Source organism: Copidosoma floridanum, unplaced genomic scaffold (assembly GCF_036245765.1).
Source record: "Copidosoma floridanum isolate Cflo_tuat_1 unplaced genomic scaffold, Cflo_Japanese_pri ptg000001l, whole genome shotgun sequence".
NCBI lineage: Eukaryota > Metazoa > Arthropoda > Insecta > Hymenoptera > Encyrtidae > Copidosoma > Copidosoma floridanum.
This window is the reverse complement of record NW_028321878.1, coordinates 18234146-18254170: the sequence shown is the minus strand read 5'-3', so window position 1 is coordinate 18254170 and position 20025 is coordinate 18234146. Positions and strand designations below refer to the sequence as shown.

The 20025-nt window shown below is 34.2% G+C and overlaps 1 protein-coding gene and 1 long non-coding RNA gene across 2 annotated transcripts; both read right to left on the bottom strand.

The window, feature by feature from the left end:
• Positions 1 to 9016: 9016 nt before the first annotated feature.
• Positions 9017 to 11047, bottom strand: LOC149376065 (uncharacterized). Its single transcript, XM_089593092.1, has one exon. The coding sequence runs from the start codon at positions 11030 to 11032 to the stop codon at positions 9017 to 9019; it is 2016 nt and encodes a 671-aa protein (XP_089449218.1). The 5' UTR covers positions 11033 to 11047.
• Positions 11048 to 11211: 164 nt separating this feature from the next.
• On the bottom strand, positions 11212 to 17069 carry LOC149376064 (uncharacterized). Its single transcript, XR_016292996.1, has 3 exons — positions 16978 to 17069; positions 11665 to 11739; positions 11212 to 11272 (listed from the first exon to the last, which is right to left on the bottom strand). It is a non-coding gene; the product is annotated as an uncharacterized LOC149376064 (long non-coding RNA).
• Between the last annotated feature and the right edge of the window lie 2956 nt (positions 17070 to 20025).

The window sequence follows — 20025 nt, the reverse complement described above, 5'->3', positions numbered from 1 at the left end:
TTTATAACTTACTGAGAAAATTAAATCAGTGAGTCGATAATTTTCATTGAATTTTTAACAAGCCACAACATCACAAACCAAATTGTGCGTGTGTTTAAAAAAATAGGTTGTACTTATTCAAAATAAATGTATTACAATTATAAAATTGATGCTGTCAACAACTAATAAAAACCCCTCTAACGGCTTGTCATGAATATTTTTGAGAAATTTTCTTTTCTTGAAATACGTTTTACATGTAACCACAGTTAAACACAATTAAAATTAAAAATCGATTTCTTCTCCTACGTGTTAACAACGTCAGTGGTCTATAACAAGCCATGAGTCATTTCATTTTACGTCACTACGTTGCTGCCTAATATTAAATACTAAGTAATCTCGGATCGAAAGTAGCGATGAGTAACGACTTGTACTGCTCCTCTTTATTGAGACATTTAGAACACCGAAAAATATGTTTATGTAATTTATTGAAATTGTGTCGTTAATTTATTACTAATATTTATTTTAAATATTAACTTGAAAACTCCTTTTTACTATTTTAAGTATTAATGGATGCCTTTTATACCTGCCAGCAACTGCATTAAGTAGTGACAAATATTGGGCTATATTTGGGTTATATTTATATAACGATTGGGCTGTTTGCATAGTATGTGCATTTATCAGTATAGCCATGAAGAAAGTTGTCGATGAACGCTTAGAAAGTCGAGAAGCGAATTCGGACTAAAAGTTGACGTAATTTCTGGCATGAAGTTTGTACGCCACCTCATAGCGAAAGCGCACGCAGAGGTCTAAAAGAAAGGCCCCGGGGCCAAATTCATTAAGCGCTTATCAGGTAGCTGACCAATCCCAAGACCGACTTGGCTATTAACGACCAACTAAATGAACGATGATAAATATCCATTTTCACTTCGTTACATTTGTACGTTGAAAATCATTGCAAAGGCATCAGTCGTAGCTTATGTTCTCCACAATAAGTTAGTGTCAAAGAATAGTTATCTGTTCCACGAGTATCACCTCAAATATTCACTTTTTGAAAATCATCGCAAAGGCATCAGTCAAAGAATACCAAAACAAACAGTTGACCAAGGACTGGTTGTGCAGTGCGACTTCAATACAAGAAAAAAAATGGCATCATTCAACTTGGACACCGATTGCACGTCCGGCGTGATCGGTCAGAAACTGAACCACTACCAGTGGACGGTATTCCTGAGCGACATCAGCCAAAACGGGAGAGTAGTGTCGCCAGTGTTCAAGGACCCTTGTCTGGGCTACAAGTGGCAGCTTCAACTGACCACCCAATCGTTCCCGTTTGCACAGTCTTCCGAAAAAACGGAATACGAACAGATATTGCATTGTAATTTGAAAAACGAGGAAAAAATCGAGGGCGACGTGGAAGTGCGGTTCCTCAACAACATGGGCACGCGGAGCTTCCAATTCTCACGGACCGAATGGTCGAGCGAGTCCACGATGCTGGAGTGCGATTGCTTCGACACGAGGGCCGGGCCACAGGTGTTCATGGTGGAGTTTTGGTTCCACAAGGTCGACGTTTATCTGACGACGGATGTCGAGGAGGACGACGATTCGGGAAGCGACTGGGAGGAGTTGGACGAACACCCGAAGAAGTACGCTCTGTTGCGGCAAAAAGCCAAGGCGTTCGACGACTACAAGATGCTCCTGGACAACGAGCAGTTCAGCGACGTGGTTGTCGTGGCTGGTGGTAAAATGATGTACGCCCACCGGTGCGTCCTGGCGGTGAAGAGTCCGGTGTTCGCCAGCATGTTCCGCACTTTGATGGTGGAGCAGAAGACGAGCACCATCCACGTCGATGACATTGAGTACAAAACTCTGCGGGAAATGCTGCGGTTCATGTACACCGGGGAGGTCAAGGGTTTGGGTGACGTGGCCGTTGACCTTTTGTACGCGGCGGACAAGTACCAGATCGAGCAGCTGAAAAATATGTGTGTGGACAAACTCGTGAAAAAAGTGAGCGCCGACAACGTTGTCGAGTACATGATCCTCGCGGATAGACACAACGTCGACAGGTTGAGGCACTGGGCTATTCGGTTTATCGCGACTAATGCGAAGAATATCATCAATAAGCCGGATTTTGTAGATTTAATGTCGACCCAGCATCCGATTTTTTTTGATATTTTCAAGGCAGTGGTCTCCCAATGTTGTTGACTACGTTGCCAAAAATGGACATTTTACGTTTTACCCGTTGTGCGTGACTTGTATAGTATGTAAATATAAGAGAACTAAATCGGTACAGATCGATGTACTTAATATATGTATATATTTTTTTTTGTAACACAGAATATGTCATTTTCTATGTCATATAATTGAATTGTATTGTTAGACTCTTTGAAAAGTATGTCGTTACATGTAAGATTTGGTGCAATTTGTTTTTTTGCTCCAAAATGATGTACATCTTTAGTAACACAAGTAGTCTTTGCAAAATTTTAAAACCAATTAAGTTTTACAATCGATACAGTTTGTCATGAATACGTATCCTGTAACAGTCTAATATTTATATATGTATATATTTTTTTAAAATAAATTTTACACCACTTTACTTATGATTTTGGTTTTTGTTTCACATCTGATAAAAATTTCATGCTGTGCTATTTAATTTTTCGTATAATTTGGTACAGTGACTGTTGTACTGATAACAAAAATATATATGCTTTAATATACAAACGTACAATCAATCCATTTGTCATCCAAGAAAACAAGTGTGGTTATAAAACACACATAAGTTTTAAATTAATCGCTACAAGTTGGGTTTTTTGAGTAAAGGCAAAATATTTTACACCAAAGTATAAAAATATTACTTGAAATTAACAGAATCAACAATAACTTTGATACAACTTCGTAGGTAACAATATAAATATATTTTCTTAGGCGCAAAAACTTTTTTTTTTACTTGGATTAACAAATTTCACGTTTTTTCTTAAAATATGTCTAGATCACGTGGTGAGGCCTATTTATTATTTAATATTTTAGCCGTGTTTCAAGAAACAGTTATCACATCAAGTAGTACCTATTTATAAAAGTATACATTTTTCAAAAATACCATTGTGCTGCGCACTTTTGAGTGATCGACCTCCTACATATTTACACTTTTGGAGGTGGATTTTCGGAAAAAAGATAAATTGTTAACTTGCCGCAAACAGTACAATCAAAGTTATCTTTTTGTTTTATATCTACGAAATTACGTGCGGCTGGTTTATAATTAATAAAATGGCTCTTCTGTAAGTATTAGTAACAATTTATTTGATCAGCACCATCTAGCGTTGCGGATTTTTGAACTAAAAAGTAGCCCTAAAATTCTCAACGAGAGTTTTAGGCATTTTTGGCCCTAGAGCCAAATAATAAATTATAAACCAGCCGCAACAATTTTCATAGATGTAAAATAAAAAGATGATTTCGTTTGCACTATTGGCGGCAAGTTTACCATTCATCTTTTACCCGAAAGTACAAATATATAAAAGATCAACATTTAGGTAGAAGATGTATTGAAAACTTGTCGCAAACATCACAAACAACGTAAAATTTTTATTTTATATCGACGTTAGAAGTGGCGGCTGGTTTATAACTTATCTTTTACCTGAATATCGACCTCTTATATATTTATACTTTCTGGTAAAAGATAAATTGTAAACTTGCCGCCAACAGCATAAACAATGTAAACTTTTTATTTTGTATTCACATAATTACTGCCGTACAAGCAGAAAATGTCTAACGCTGGTATGCTGCAGAAAAACTGATATATTTGTTTGTATAGGAAGTAATATACGTAAAGATTAAAAGAACTAGATTATTGTTTTAGAATAACTTCATCAAGCCTCGTAAGTAAATAACAAAAATTTTGACTAAGTGGTGTCGAGCCAAATTTGCGTATCATTTCGTAATTAACAAAATAATAGTCTTGTTATACACAATTTTTTGGTTTAATTATTTTTGGGATTGAATTTTTCGGAATATTATAATGACAAATCCTTATTTCAAGAACAAAAATTGAAAAATTGAGAATTCCATGCGAGTAGTTACAATATTTTGTCATTTCAGTAATTAATAATAGTAATCATATTAAGTTTTATTATTATTATTATTATTATTATTATTATTATTGTAATAATAATAATTTTATTGTTATAATTATCATTATTATTATTACTATAGATCATATAGTATTGCTGTACTATAATAGCAACTTTATAAATAACAAAAATAGTTATGGTTAACATCTATGAGGCTCTTTTACCGTCAAGCTTGAATCAGATGGTGCCAGGGCACGTCGCGGTTGTCATGGCCGTTGCACTTACACACCGTCAAATTAACAGTAGTGTATTGTGTCCGTGAGCCTATCTGTGTGATGAGCAAAGCATAAGACATCGTTTCTTATATTTCCGTAATTAAATCATCCGTAGTATTTACCAATATTGTTCGATTTATAAAATTCATGATTACATTTTTGTTTGCAGATTTTGAAAGTATCATATTCCATTTATAACTTACTGAGAAAATCAAATCAGTGAGTCGATAATTTTCATTGAATTTTTAACAAGCCACAACATCACAAACCAAATTGTGCGTGTGTTTAAAAAAATAGGTTGTACTTATTCAAAATAAATGTATTACAATTATAAAATTGATGCTGTCAACAACTAATAAAAACCCCTCTAACGGCTTGTCATGAATATTTTTGAGAAATTTTCTTTCCTTGAAATACGTTTTACATGTAACCACAGTTAAACACAATTAAAATTGAAAATCGATTTCTTCTCCTACGTGTTAACAACGTCAGTGGTCTATAACAAGCCATAAGTCATTTCATTTTACGTCACTACGTTGCTGCCTAATATTAAATACTAAGTAATCTCGGATCGAAAGTAGCGATGAGTAACGACTTGTACTGCTCCTCTTTATTTAGACATTTAGAACACCGAAAAATATGTTTATGTAATTTATTGAAATTGTGTCGTTAATTTATTACTAATATTTATTTTAAATATTAACTTGAAAACTTCTTTTTACTATTTTAAGTATTAATGGATGCCTTTTATACCTGCCAGCAACTGCATTAAGTAGTGACAAATATTGGGCTATATTTGGGTTATATTTATATAACGATTGGGCTGTTTGCATAGTATGTGCATTTATCAGTATAGCCATGAAGAAAGTTGTCGATGAACGCTTAGAAAGTCGAGAAGCGAATTCGGACTTAAAGTTGACGTAATTTCTGGCATGAAGTTTGTACGCCACCTCATAGCGAAAGCGCACGCAGAGGTCTAAAAGAAAGGCCCCGGGGCCAAATTCATTAAGCGCTTATCAGGTAGCTGACCAATCCCAAGACCGACTTGGCTATTAACGACCAACTAAATGAACGATGATAAATATCCATTTTCACTTCGTTACATTTGTACGTTGAAAATCATTGCAAAGGCATCAGTCGTAGCTTATGTTCTCCACAATAAGTTAGTGTCAAAGAATAGTTATCTGTTCCACGAGTATCACCTCAAATATTCACTTTTTGAAAATCATCGCAAAGGCATCAGTCAAAGAATACCAAAACAAACAGTTGACCAAGGACTGGTTGTGCAGTGCGACTTCAATACAAGAAAAAAAATGGCATCATTCAACTTGGACACCGATTGCACGTCCGGCGTGATCGGTCAGAAACTGAACCACTACCAGTGGACGGTATTCCTGAGCGACATCAGCCAAAACGGGAGAGTAGTGTCGCCAGTGTTCAAGGACCCTTGTCTGGGCTACAAGTGGCAGCTTCAACTGACCACCCAATCGTTCCCGTTTGCACAGTCTTCCGAAAAAACGGAATACGAACAGATATTGCATTGTAATTTGAAAAACGAGGAAAAAATCGAGGGCGACGTGGAAGTGCGGTTCCTCAACAACACGGGCACGCGGAGCTTCCAATTCTCACGGACCGAATGGTCGAGCGAGTCCACGATGCTGGAGTGCGATTGCTTCGACACGAGGGCCGGGCCACAGGTGTTCATGGTGGAGTTTTGGTTCCACAAGGTCGACGTTTATCTGACGACGGATGTCGAGGAGGACGACGATTCGGGAAGCGACTGGGAGGAGTTGGACGAACACCCGAAGAAGTACGCTCTGTTGCGGCAAAAAGCCAAGGCGTTCGACGACTACAAGATGCTCCTGGACAACGAGCAGTTCAGCGACGTGGTTGTCGTGGCTGGTGGTAAAATGATGTACGCCCACCGGTGCGTCCTGGCGGTGAAGAGTCCGGTGTTCGCCAGCATGTTCCGCACTTTGATGGTGGAGCAGAAGACGAGCACCATCCACGTCGATGACATTGAGTACAAAACTCTGCGGAAAATGCTGCGGTTCATGTACACCGGGGAGGTCAAGGGTTTGGGTGACGTGGCCGTTGACCTTTTGTACGCGGCGGACAAGTACCAGATCGAGCAGCTGAAAAAGATGTGTGTGGACAAACTCGTGAAAAAAGTGAGCGCCGACAACGTTGTCGAGTACATGATCCTCAAGGATAGACACCCCTTCTGATAAACATCACCTGATATATCATCTGAGATGTCATCAGACATGTCAGCTGATATGTCATGTCAAAATGTCATCTGACTTGTCATCTGACATGTCACCTGACATGTCATCTGATATGTCATCTTATCTTTTTATAAAAGCAGCCATGCACGTCTATATACGGTAGATGAGAAGCGCTGTTGTCTCAGAGGTATGCGTGCTTGGTACTGACACTATTCTAGGGGTCGTGAGTTCGATTCCCGGTGAAAGAAGATTGTTCTTAAAACTGTTTTCGTTAGAAAGGGTTTGTAAAGACTGTTAGTAGGGATTAGCGGATCCAATGCCAGGCACCAGGCAGGGAGCGCAGACCTCATCGGTGAGGAGTGGCCCCTGAAACATGGAGCTTCTCCGGGGATGCTAATTAGCCTGGATCCGATGCTTCGGCAGAGAGCGCCGGCGTGGAGAGGACGTCCTGAGATAATGGAGTCTTCTCCGGGGGAAGGCTACGCAGTGCCGAGTGGACCCGATGCACCACTGGTGCAAAGAGTGTCAGCTTAACTGGCAATATGTTCCACCGAAGGTACTGACACCGCGTCCATGGTATGATTAGGTATGATATCACTTGAGTGATATGGGATATGGATATGAGTGAGGTATGAGTTTGGAAATGGGTGCGGCAATACACCCCCACACATAGGTCGTGAGTGAGTGGCCCCGGCGACTTGGCCAGTAGGTTGTTGTGGTAACCCGGTAATAAAAAATATGTATACATATATATATATATATATATATATATATATATATATATATATAGTTAGTGGTATATATATTTATTTCAAAATTCGATATACTTCTTGGGTAACATTTTATCACTTGCTTTTCTGACGAATAAAAAACTTTTAACTATACAGTTAAAAAAAATTGAGAGTGAGAGACAGTGATAGTATGTTGTATGTGTGGAAACCGTCAATATGTATACCTTCTTATATTATATATTTAAATGTGTCGGGCACTTTGCATAACCGTCACTTTCCTCCACTATTCCTGTAGTCTCACAAGTTAATTGAAAATTCGTGGCATTTCTTCATTATTTCAACCTAATAAATATTTTGTCAAACCCCTGACTGTCCCCCTGCCACCCCTTTGCTTTCCTTTCACACGATTCTTCTTAATTCATAAAAATAATTGATTTTTCTCTTTGTAAAAAATGTTGCTTTTCATTTAAAAATTTAAATAACCAAATTTGGTAATTACAATTCCTTTCAGGATGTAGTGAGGATATCTAAGCAGTATATTTATTGTTAAAAGGTTAATAAAATTTAACCAATTAATATAGATTAATAAATGTTCATGAAGTATATGGTTTTAAAAAAAACTAAAAGATTATATGCATTATTCATTAACATTTTATACTTTACTTTTGTTTTAAATTAAAATAACAAAGGGGTAGCGCGCGTAGCGCGTAGGAAAGTGGAGATCCACTAGTGTACATAAATATGGTGATTAGCTGTGTATTGCTGGTCACACTTTTTTGAAGTTAAAAGAATGCAATGCCAGTCCAAGCAAGAAATACAATTTTTTTCTTGAACAATAGAATAATAATTTCAGGTTACATATAAAAATTTGGTTATCTGATCATTCAGAAACGTCTCTAAATAAAAGTTATTTATTGTGTTCGCATATAATTTAAAAAATATTTTTTTAGTCACTGTTACATGATTAAATAAACAATGTTTAAAAAATTTATTCGTAGCATGTTATTTTTTTTTGGTGTTTGATGTTGCTGTAAAGCATCAATTTTTGGCAATGGTATGAATGAATAACAAAATTTACCTTCTAATCAAAAAATTTTATTCATACAAAAAATTTCTCAATTTTTATTATTCATATAAAAATCTTATGTAAAACGATTATTATAATTAAAACAATCGAAATCAAACTTTTTATTACTATCATTAAGGGGATAGGAGTATAAACTTTTCAAAAAGAAATCCATCTTACCGATAAAGTACAGTTTTTGAGCCATATTACTACGATTAAAGTAAATATTATAAAATTCACACACAGCAGCACTAAATAAGAGTCCACTCTGTCACCTTGTAAAGTACTGTAAAAATTTGAACAGCAACCTACAAAGTTCTTAGTCTAAAATATCATGTTCCATAATTTTAGGGAGGGTCCTTTTTGGACCAAAACTTTTGTAGGTTTCTGTTAAAATATGCACTCAGAAGTTTCCCAGACGGTAAATTTGGCCATTGCCTAGTGCCTCTGTATTCGCACGATGTATACTTTATTTATAGCAGTATGACCCAACAACTATATTTAACCGATACTACAGATTTCTGTTGAAATGTTGAAGACCTTAATCTCGTTCATACTAATGAGCAGTAGGAGTTATGACTTAATCACACAATGTTATTATAACAACAACCAATTCTTTTGATGATAGAACTACAATTTTCGAGAAAATCAACTAGTATTTAAAAAAATTTTTTAAAAGTTAATAATGTAATAAATTTGGTAATGGACATAGTAACATAAGATTATCAATGATCATGTAAACACATACAGTATCAATGTCAAAAGTTTTTTCGATACTAACTTCATTTTGAATACATTCAATTTTTTGAAGCATTTTGTAGGATGAAAAATAGAGTTTTGTTTTAACAACATTACACAATATCTTATGATCTTCATTAGACTTGTCAAGTAAAAAGTATAGTATACGAATGAACTCTCCATTTTTAAGTCTAGCAAAAGAATTATTTGACCTTTTTTTGTGTTTATTGTTTGACTCGTATAAACATCCATCTTTTATAATTTTTTCATAAATTTCTGTAGAATCATTAATGAATGGTGAGATGTTAATAGTATCTTCCATTATATCACTGTTGCCGAAATAGTAAATATTATACTTCTTCTGTACATTGTAACTTTTTCGCTCAAGTGTATCATAACAATAGTGTACTACTGGATCTGAAGCATGTTTACCCATTAATTCCTGTAAAACATGAAGATTATTATTCAAATTAACATATCTTGCAACCTGTTGCGTGACACCTTTTGCACAATGAATAGCTTTCGTTAAATAGAAGTTTTCGGATTCATAGCAGAATGTTGAATTTGCCCATAATGGCCCCCAGTTCAAAACGCATTTACACAAGTGCAATAAGAGATGTAAGTTATATGTCATGGCTTTGGTACCATATAATTCTTCCGTGTCCCAAACAAATATATATAGCATTTTCTCAGCTTCATTCAAATCATCAATATGTATTTTACTTTGCAATAGAATGTATAAGCTTTGAACATAAAGTAACCAATGATTCAGATATTTTTTTGATAAGACTGAAACAAGTATAACAGGACTGTAGTATAGTGTAAAATTTTCATATTCCCGTGCTTTCCATAGATTGCGACTACTTATAGGCCTACACAGGCGGGCTAACTGCTGCGGTGCTGTGATTTTTTCCATTTTTAAATCCAAATTTTTTATTTGATCTGCACTTAGTGAATCAAAAAAGTATTCCATAAATTGTTTCGTTACACCTTCTAAGCAACAATGTAAATAATCTGGTATAAAACCGGTTATAATATTAAATGATTGAAGATTAATAAACGGAGATGGGTACTTAATTCCAAAATTTTCATAGTCTGGAGACGGATCTAGCATTAGCTTTACTGTAGAATCATGGGTTCTGTCTTGCGGATGTGGAAGAATAAATGGATATTTCATACTCTTTTCAATGTAGCTGCCAGGATGTAAACAAAAATTACAACCACATACTCCATTAAACTGTTTGACACCTTGCATTGGTGCACGCGCAACGGAGTCGACACAACATGACACAATGTATAAGCGTAATAGACGCTGCTCATTTCTTACAGTACACAAGATACCTGCTTTCTGAATATCATTTACCATATCAACAAACTTATCTAAAAATACCTGCATCTCCGGTTTTTTTTTATTAAACCACAGTCCACAAGTGATTAAGTTACTCATCCGTTCTTGCTTGGGCAATTCATTAATTTTTAAGTAGAGTGGCCAAATACTACACTGAGAAGATTTGAACATTGGAGCTCCATCTGTATTCACATCTGCACTGACGTAGCTGTATTGGTCTTTTTTCGATAATGTCTTGACAAATTTACGGTACTCATTTCCATCATAAACATCCTCTAAATAACTTGAGTTATAAACTCGCTCATTAAGTACATATGTATAATGCTTGTCATGTATATTGATAATATCAGCTATTTGCACTGATGGATTGATAAGGACAAAAAAACTACTATTACTTGCATGTTCTACATTTACACGATTATGACAGATTTTGCAATTTATGACATTTGGGATTCTACTAAATTCTCCTCCATAGGCCGAGCAGTGTGGACACACAGCATGAAACTCAATATTTTCTTTAGGATTAAGTAATTTATCTATCGTGTATCTTGAATTGGGTAAGATTGGAGAAGTAAACATTGTGTTAATTAATTTAAACAAATTCGTCATAGCTGTCAACGATAATGAATTTAGAATACAGAATTTTAAAATCATCATAAATATTTCTCCTCTTGATTTATCCACTGAAGATGAAATTTTTTGAAAAAAAAATGGACTTTCTATAAACTCTTTTAGGTTTTTGGGATTTAAATAAGACAGGTTAGGATCCTCAGTGTTATTTTGTTCATAAAGTGGTTTAATACTATCGTTTAAATCATGATATTCAGCATCATCGGCTATGACGGAGTGCTGCAAGCATATTATTTATTGCTGTAAGTATTGTCGTAATGTTATAAGAAAAGTAACTATAAATTTTACATTCGTATTTGTAAAACATTTTCAACATCATCAATTCATTATGTTATTCTGCATACATCAGAAATTTTACGTACACCATTCGATTAAAAGAAATTAATAATAAAGAATAAGACACAATTAGTTATAGTAAACAGGTAATAATTATAAAATCCATAAACAGTTAAATATCACAATTTATAAAATATTCTAGTTTAGAATTTTAACTAAGTGCATTTAGTGATAAAATAAACTATTTTCTTTGCATTATAATCATTATTTTTCAGGTTTTTAATTATTACAACTATACGAATACAAAATTTGTTCAAACAATCATGTTTACTAACATCGATCGCTACATCATTTTCTGGAAGTGGCGGTATATTGTTGTCCGTTGCACTTGCTCGATCATTTACAGCTTCCTGCACAAAGCAAAGGTTTAGAGTTATAGAATTTATCATCGGAAACATAATATTACATTATAACATTTATAAAGTGTTCTAACTTGAAATCCGATCAAGAAATGCGTTCCCCCTGCTCTTAGCATACTGGTTTAATTGTTAACTTATTGTTTTAATGTCAAAAAAATTAAATTTCCAATTTCGATCGTCGTTGGGTACTAACGATTAAAACTTCCTAGTCATAAATTAAGCGGGATAAAAAGAAACGATATAACATTTTACAGAAAGTTAAGGTAAAAGTCGACAGTTGGTAGCGTCATAGTGTAGGAGACACGGACGTTTTAATCTTGAATTTTAACATAAAAAAAGCAAATCATATGACCTGAACAAAATCTTTAATAACTATTTTACTCTTATTACAATTTTTTTTAAAAGTAGTATGTCAAAATTGACATTACGAGCACACTAAGTACTAAGATTCGAAAACCCTGGTGTACAGTTTATGAGTATGAGGTTTCCAAAGTTAACTTTTGTGCATTTAAGGGGAAACTAAAGCCGTAGAATGAAGACCAACAAATCTATGTAGATGCACTAGTGCACCATAGCAAGCACTATGAAATGCGTGACTACTGCCTTTATAAAAATTTAAAGTTCTGTATTCACGAAACTCCATAAAGTATTATTTGAACCCTGCACTGAAAAAAGTTCAGCGTGCTGGCTATACTCTAATATGAGTGATAGTAGCGCCCCTCTTCATGAGTGAATTTATGAGTAAATTTGAGTAACCTATAAATTTGAAGAGTAGGGGGTGCGCTGATTTTTTTTTTAGTGAGGTATCGCTGTATGAATGGCAAAACCTAATTAGACCCAAAAATTTTAATTGATTAGTCACTTGCAAATACACGTTGAAAGCTTGAAAGCCATATTACTGATAACATTTTAAATTTAAAATCCTATATGTAATTTCATATGTAATTACAGGGAAAGTTACATGAATAATTACAAATAAATAATTATTGTACGTATCACTTTTCCGGTAAGACATAATTGCATAGAAAATGCAAAAGCAAAATAATTTTGTAATCATAAATGATGTATTTTGCGACGCAATAAATATCAGGGCTCCTAAAAATGGTATACAAAGTCGTGCAAAATTTAAGTTGGCTACATAAGGCAGGACGCAAAAACCTAAATAACTTGACGGAATTTCATACATAATAAATTAAAATAATTACAAGCGTCAATCACTAGATAACCCAGGGCACTTACTAACTGCTTCATTAATTGTTAAAGCATTAAATAATAACCCAAGCGCCAAACGCCACGTAACCTGGGGTAATCACTGGCCACATTATTAATTAAAAAAAACATTACATTAAAACCCAAGCGCCAATCACCAGGCAACCCAGGGTGCTTACTGGCTACTTTATTCGATAATACTGCATTAAATCATAACACAAGCGCTAATCGCCAGGTAATCTGGGGCCCTTATTGACTACATTTTTACTTTAAAATCATTAAATAATAACACAAGTATTAATACCAAGATAACCAGGAGCATTTACTGTCTACTTTGTTAGTTAATAAAACATTAAATAATATCACAAGTGCCAACCACTAGATACCCCAGAGCAGTTACTGACCGCTTTAATAATAAAATACTGCATTAAATAATAACCAAAGCGCTAATAAGTAATAATAACACAAGCGCTAATCAACAGGTTATCTGGGGTGTCAACTGGCTATATTATTAGTTAATGAATTATTAAATAGTAACATGAACGCCAATTACCAGGTAACCCGGGACACTTACTGACCACTTTATTAATAAATAAAGTATTGAAAAATAACTCAAGCACCAATCACCGCATAACCTGCGGCACTAACTGGCCACTTTATTAAATAATTAAACATTAAATAATAACCCAATCACCAACAACTAGAGAACATGGGGCACTAACTGGCGACTTTATTGAATATTAAAGCATCAAATTATATCACTAGCGCGCCAATCACTAGGTAACGGGGGGCACTTACCGATCGCTTTATTAACTACCAAAGCATTAAATAATAACACAAGTGCTAACCACCAGGTGACCCAAGGCTCTTACTGAACAGTTTATTAGATAATACATCATTCAATAATAATTAAAACGCCAATCACCAGATAACTCGGAGCACTTACTGACCGCTTTATTAATTAATAAAGCATTAAATAATAACCCAAGCGCAAATCACCACATTACCTGGGACACGAACTAGCTACTTTATAAGTTAATAAATCAATAAATAATAACACAAGCAAGAATCGCTAGATAATTCAGGGCTCTAACTAGCAACTTAAGCATTTAATAAAGCATTAAATAATAACACATGCGCTAATCACCAGGTGATCCCGGGCAGTAACTGGCTAGTTTATTAGTTAATAAATTAATAAACAATAACCCAAGCGCCAATAACTTGATCTTTTGGGGCACTTACTAGGTACTTCATTGAATATTGAAGCACTAAATAATAACACATGTGCTAATCACCAGGTGACTTGGGGCGCTTACTGGCTACTTCAGTAGTTAACAAATAACTTAAAAAAAACAGAAGCGACAGTCACCAGATAACCCGGGACATTTACTGACCGCTTTATTAATTAATAAAGCATTAAATGATGACCCAACCGCCAATGACCACACAATTTGGGGTACTAACTGGCCACTTTATTGAATAATAAAACATTAAATAATATCACAAGCGCCAATCACCAAATGGCCCGGGGCACGAACTAGCTACTTTATTAGTTAATAAATCAATAAATAATAACACAAGCGCTAATCAACATGTGATCCGGGGCGCTTACTGCCAGTATGTGTCCTGGGACACCTCGTAATTGTTAATAAATCAATAAATAATAACACAATCGCTTGTGTTAATATTTAATGCTCTGCTTGTTAATGAAGCGGCCGGTAAGTGCCCCAGGTTATCTAGCGATTGGCGCTTGTGATATTAATATTAAATGATTCATTCAAAGTTGATTTATTAACTTATCATGTATGAAATTTCGTCAAGTTACTTGTATTTTTGCGTCTTTCTCCGTATAGCCAGTTTGAATTTCGTGTTACTTTGGATGCTACTTTTGGGATCGACAACCTAGTGGTCGCGCCATCTGTTGGTGAGTTGGGAAGCAGCGAGAGAAGGCTTTTTCCTTTTAGGCAGGCTTAAAACTCAATCATTGCTCCAAACAGTAATTAATTTATTATTTATCAAGATTAATTAATTGTAGTAACAACATATATAAAAAGTAGGTTAATTAAAAGTAAAAATTGTTTGAGGAATCAATGAGAGTGGTCAAATTTTACATATGACATGTTCTTGCAAGGCTGGATTAAGTGAAAAATGCAAGCATATTAAGGCAGCTTTGTTATTTTGCAATAAGTATATAATATAATATAATACAATATGTATTTTTAAAAATTAACTATACAGTCCCTACTAAGTGTGTATATCAGTGTAAACATTAAGAAATTTAAGAGAAATAAAAATTGTCAAGTCAGTTACTTTGTCAACAATGTTACAGCACTGTTCAAGATACACTTTAAATTAACCTACTTCTTACATATTTTGTTACAACAATTAATTAATCTTGATAAATAATAAGTTAATTACACTTTGGAGCAATGATTGAGTTTTGAGCCTGCCAAAAAGCCTTCTCTCGCTGCTTCCAAACTGACCAACAGATGGCGCGACCGATAGGTTGCCGATCCCATTCAGCGTTGGGTGAAGAGGATTCCCGCAGTGAAAATTACGGTCAGTAACATAAAAGTTACTGTCACTAACATACCAATCTATAGAGTGTTGGAGAAGCGAATAGGCAGAGAAGGAGGGGGCATTCCAGAGGTTCTCACCAGTGCTCCCAAATGTGACTGGCAAACATGTGAGAAATAACACAAGCGCCAATCCCCACACAACCCGGTGCGCTTACTGGTCCCTTCATTTTTTTTAAATAAATATAATGATAACACAAGTGCCAATCCCCGCACAACCCGGAGTGCTTACTGGTCCCTTTATTTTTTTTAAATAAATTGAATAATACAAGCACCAATCCCCACACAACCCGGAGCGCTTACTGGTCCCTTCATTTTTTTATAATAAATATAATTATAACACAAGCGCCAATCCCCACACAACCCGGAACGCTTACTGGTCCCTTCATTTTTTTAAAATAAATATAATGATAACACAAGCGCCAATCCCCACACACGCGCTCCGGGTTGTGTGGGGATTGGCGCTTGTGTTATCATTATATTTATTTAAAAAAAATTAAGGGACCAGTAAGCGCACCGGGTTGTGTGGGGATTGGCGCTTGTGTTATTTCTCACATGTTTTCCAGTCACATTTGGGAGCACCGGTGAGAACCTCTGGAATACCCCCTCCTTCTCTGCCTATTCGCTTCTCCAACACTTTATAGATTGGTATGTTAGTGACAGTAACTTTTATGTTTCTGACCGTAATTTACACTGCGGGAATCCTCTTAACCTAAAGCTGATCTCATTTGCGAGCCCTAAAACGTATTGTAAATTACGCCTGCTGACGTAATGTGACGTCATGTATGACATATTCTGAGACGTCACTATGTTGTCGTTTTTTTTAAATTATAACTTACTGATTTTTATTCCTTTTTACGTTAAACTCCTTATTTTTCATAGTATTTAAAAGATGGCCACTTTATAGTTACTGATACATTTAAAATAAGCATAGGAAATGATGAGCTCTCGTTAAGGTTAATACATTTTTCTTCCATCCTTTTTTTTTAATACGTAACAGAAAATTAAACTGAAATATTTCGAAAGTTGGATCAAATAAACGCTGTCTACAAAGATTTATTAATATTTATTCACTGCACAAATGTACGTGTGAAGCTTAACTACTTTAAATTTTTCGTGATCGCAAGCAATTTATTTAATCAAACAGTGTTAGTATGATTTACAAAGGTACACATGTATTAACTACGATTTTACCTGGCGACAAAAATTGTAAAAATGAATGATCAGAAAGAGCTCTACTTTTAACTGTACATATTACACTGAATCTGGATATTTATGTATAATAAACATACTGGCATAAATATGTTTTATTACATTTTTACACATGGGTGAAAATTAAATTTATATTCAGTAAGTCGAATCAATGCCTAGTGATCTTATGATCACCATTATCATTATAAATAACTATAAAGCAAATAAAACTTTAAATTGCCTGTATACATACCAAAACACCATCAAATGAATTCTCTTCGAGGCAATATCGCCAGGCAGAACTTTTGGATATTGCTTTGTCACCAAATATCAAATTTTTCTTGTACTCCATCTCAATCACAATACAAAGGTACAAGTTTTATTAAGAACTTCAAAACTGAAGTAAATATGTAAAAGTAAGAAGATTTTGATTTGCAATATCTACAATAACAAAAAAATGACACTTTTCATAGAGTTAAATAAGTTTTTTGTGTGATAAAATTATCTAATTACTGTCCTTTTTTTATTAATAATTAATTCATGAATATTACACATCCAAAAGTATTCATAAATTTAAAGAGTGTAGGCGCATGTGCTTTATCATGAGTGTTGAGTGTAAGAGTTAAACGAGCGGGAAATTATTTTATGAATGTACACATAATATACATAAAGGCGACTTAACGATCTGTCGTCATGTATGTACAGAAAAATAGTTACATGGTACGGCCCCAGAGATAGATTCCCCCCTTCGATGCTGCGTCTCTTTCTACTCGTGCTTCAACGCCCTACATAAAGAAATGAGTAGTCTATGTTTCTTATATGTCTATGATTATTGCCATCTACCGATACCGAATAGTGAGCAACAGTTCTGTATTAGGACTCTTAAGGTAAGGCCTGCTTTATGCCAAGTTCACCATAATTTTCACTGGAAACATTTACAACCTAATCGAGAATTATATTTAAGTAGATTCATCCGAAGTAATGAATTACAAAAATGTCTGTGAAATTTGCTTGTATTCGTTTATTCAATGATAAGTACAAGAATCACTTGAAGCCAATAAATGTCATATTTCGGCAAAAAAAAGATAAAATCCACATAACCCCACAACATCTTGAAGATTTTGATGAGGAAAGGGACTATTATGTTTTATGGAAGAACTGTGATACAAAATGTCGTGCTTGTGACAATTGTATTATTACTAGAGCCCGGATTGCCTGCTTAGGAGGTAATTTTTTAAGTTTGTATAAAACACAGTGTGTAAGCATGTTGATTTTATGAACTGGTAACAAATAAAATCAATCCGCTATGGCGGATTTATTTTTAAATCTGAACTAACAAAACTCCTGCTTATAATAGGAAACAATGACCTATTGCATTAACATACACATCAAAGTATGTCTTGCTTGTAATTATTGTACCTTCCATTGCATTCAGTTGTTTTTGTATATATGACTCAATTAAAGTCTTAAATGTTGCAATTGACTGTGCGAAATGATTCAAGTATACAATATCATGTATCTCATGAAATACTGGAAACAATTTTTCACTTTAACACTTATTTGCATGTATTATAAGCAAACTTTGTAAAGAATTGAGTTCTGTACTCACCTGATAAATTTCACCTGAGATCTCAGGTGAGATTTGTCAGGTAGGTGACTTAACAGTAAGAATATTATAAGAGAAGCTAATGTTAAAACTCATGTCTGAAATCAATTTTAATAAGCCTTTGGGTTTTAAAATTAGTATCAGAAGAAGATGCAGAACAGAAATGTGAAATTCGAAATAAGAGGATAAAATTTCCAAAAAAACTTACTTCTAGCGACTCAGCTGATCCTGCCATAGAAAAAGAAAATAGAAAAAAATCGGTATTTATACATTTGTTTATTGCACGTTCTATACACTAAATGAAAAAAGTTAAAAAAATAATCTTTTCATGGATGCCCGTAATAACTTGTTTCAACACAACTTTGAGAACAAAAATGAAATGCTGCCATATATCCTCCAATAATGCTCATGCAATTGGTACTCACAACATGATGAAATGAAATATATTAGCAAACGATGCAATCTTTGTAACTATTCATTTTTTTTTAATCCCTTAAACCAGCTCTGTACGACCCTCTTACTTCTTTATTACTGTTATCTTTTCTTAGTATCACCAACTTAGTTATTCGCTATGTGCAGTAATCTGAAATAACGCCACCTGCATGGCAAGAAGGAAGCGATGCTGAATAACACGATTACATAGCCTGTTATGGGCTGCAAACTTTGTTAATTATTTTCTGTAGTTTTAATCCATTTTTTATTGAAAGTATCGATTTTTAGTGTCAAGAATTTGTTTTAAACAGATAACAACCATTATTTTATAGTTGAAAAAAATAAATATATAAATGAAGAAACAAAAAAATGTTTTTTGTTAAATACAAATTCTTAACACCGAAAATTCACTCTTTAAGTACCATAATGCATTGAAACTCCAAAAAAAAATTCACAAAGTTTACAGTTGATAACAGGCAAAACAGGCTATGTAATCGTGTTATTTAGCATCACCTGATCGCCTACTTTTTGCCATGCAGGTGGCGCTGTTTTAGAATACTGCACACAGTAAATAGTATTTTTTTCTAGGGGATTCCACGATTTGTGCGGTGACAAAAAGTAAGTGTGGGTTATTGTGTTATTAGGCTGATTTGTGTCGCAACAAGAATCGTAGTCTTGCCTTTTACTATGCAGTGGCTTTTGTTTTTATTTGCTGGAAGTTATAGAAAAAGATATTTATATCTCTAAATAACTGTAAACTATTTTAAAAATTTTGTGTCTGTTTTATTTTTATTATAGGCAAACTTTGACTCAATAATTTGATTAACTTAGTCTGACTCACGTAGAAACTGTATAGAGAAGACATAGTCCAAGTCGTGTCTTCGCACCCATTAAATTAATTTTTAATACTGTATTTATTTTTTTTTCTTTTACATTTATATTAAAAATATTCCCCTCAAAATAAATTTGCATGTTACCAAGCCAAGAAAACGAGACAAAAATGTTTCAACAATTTTTTTCTAACAAATTAGTAGTTTTTTTTTTTTTTTTTTTTTGCACATTTATAACAAAAAAAGTAATTAAAATGAATGTATTAAATTTCATAGTTTACAATAGAAATATTCCTGGAGTCACGAAAAATTCCTTTCTCCGTTTTTTTTTTTCGATTTGTAGAACTCTAGACGAGACGAGATAAGAGAAAAATAAATTTGTATACGTGAGCATAAACTATAAGCCATCTTTTATGAAAGAAAATTATAACCT

Coding starts and splice junctions, on each gene's coding strand:
- LOC149376065 (XM_089593092.1), bottom strand. CDS start 11,032: ATGACGAATTTGTTTAAATTAATTAACACAATGTTTACTTCTCCAATC.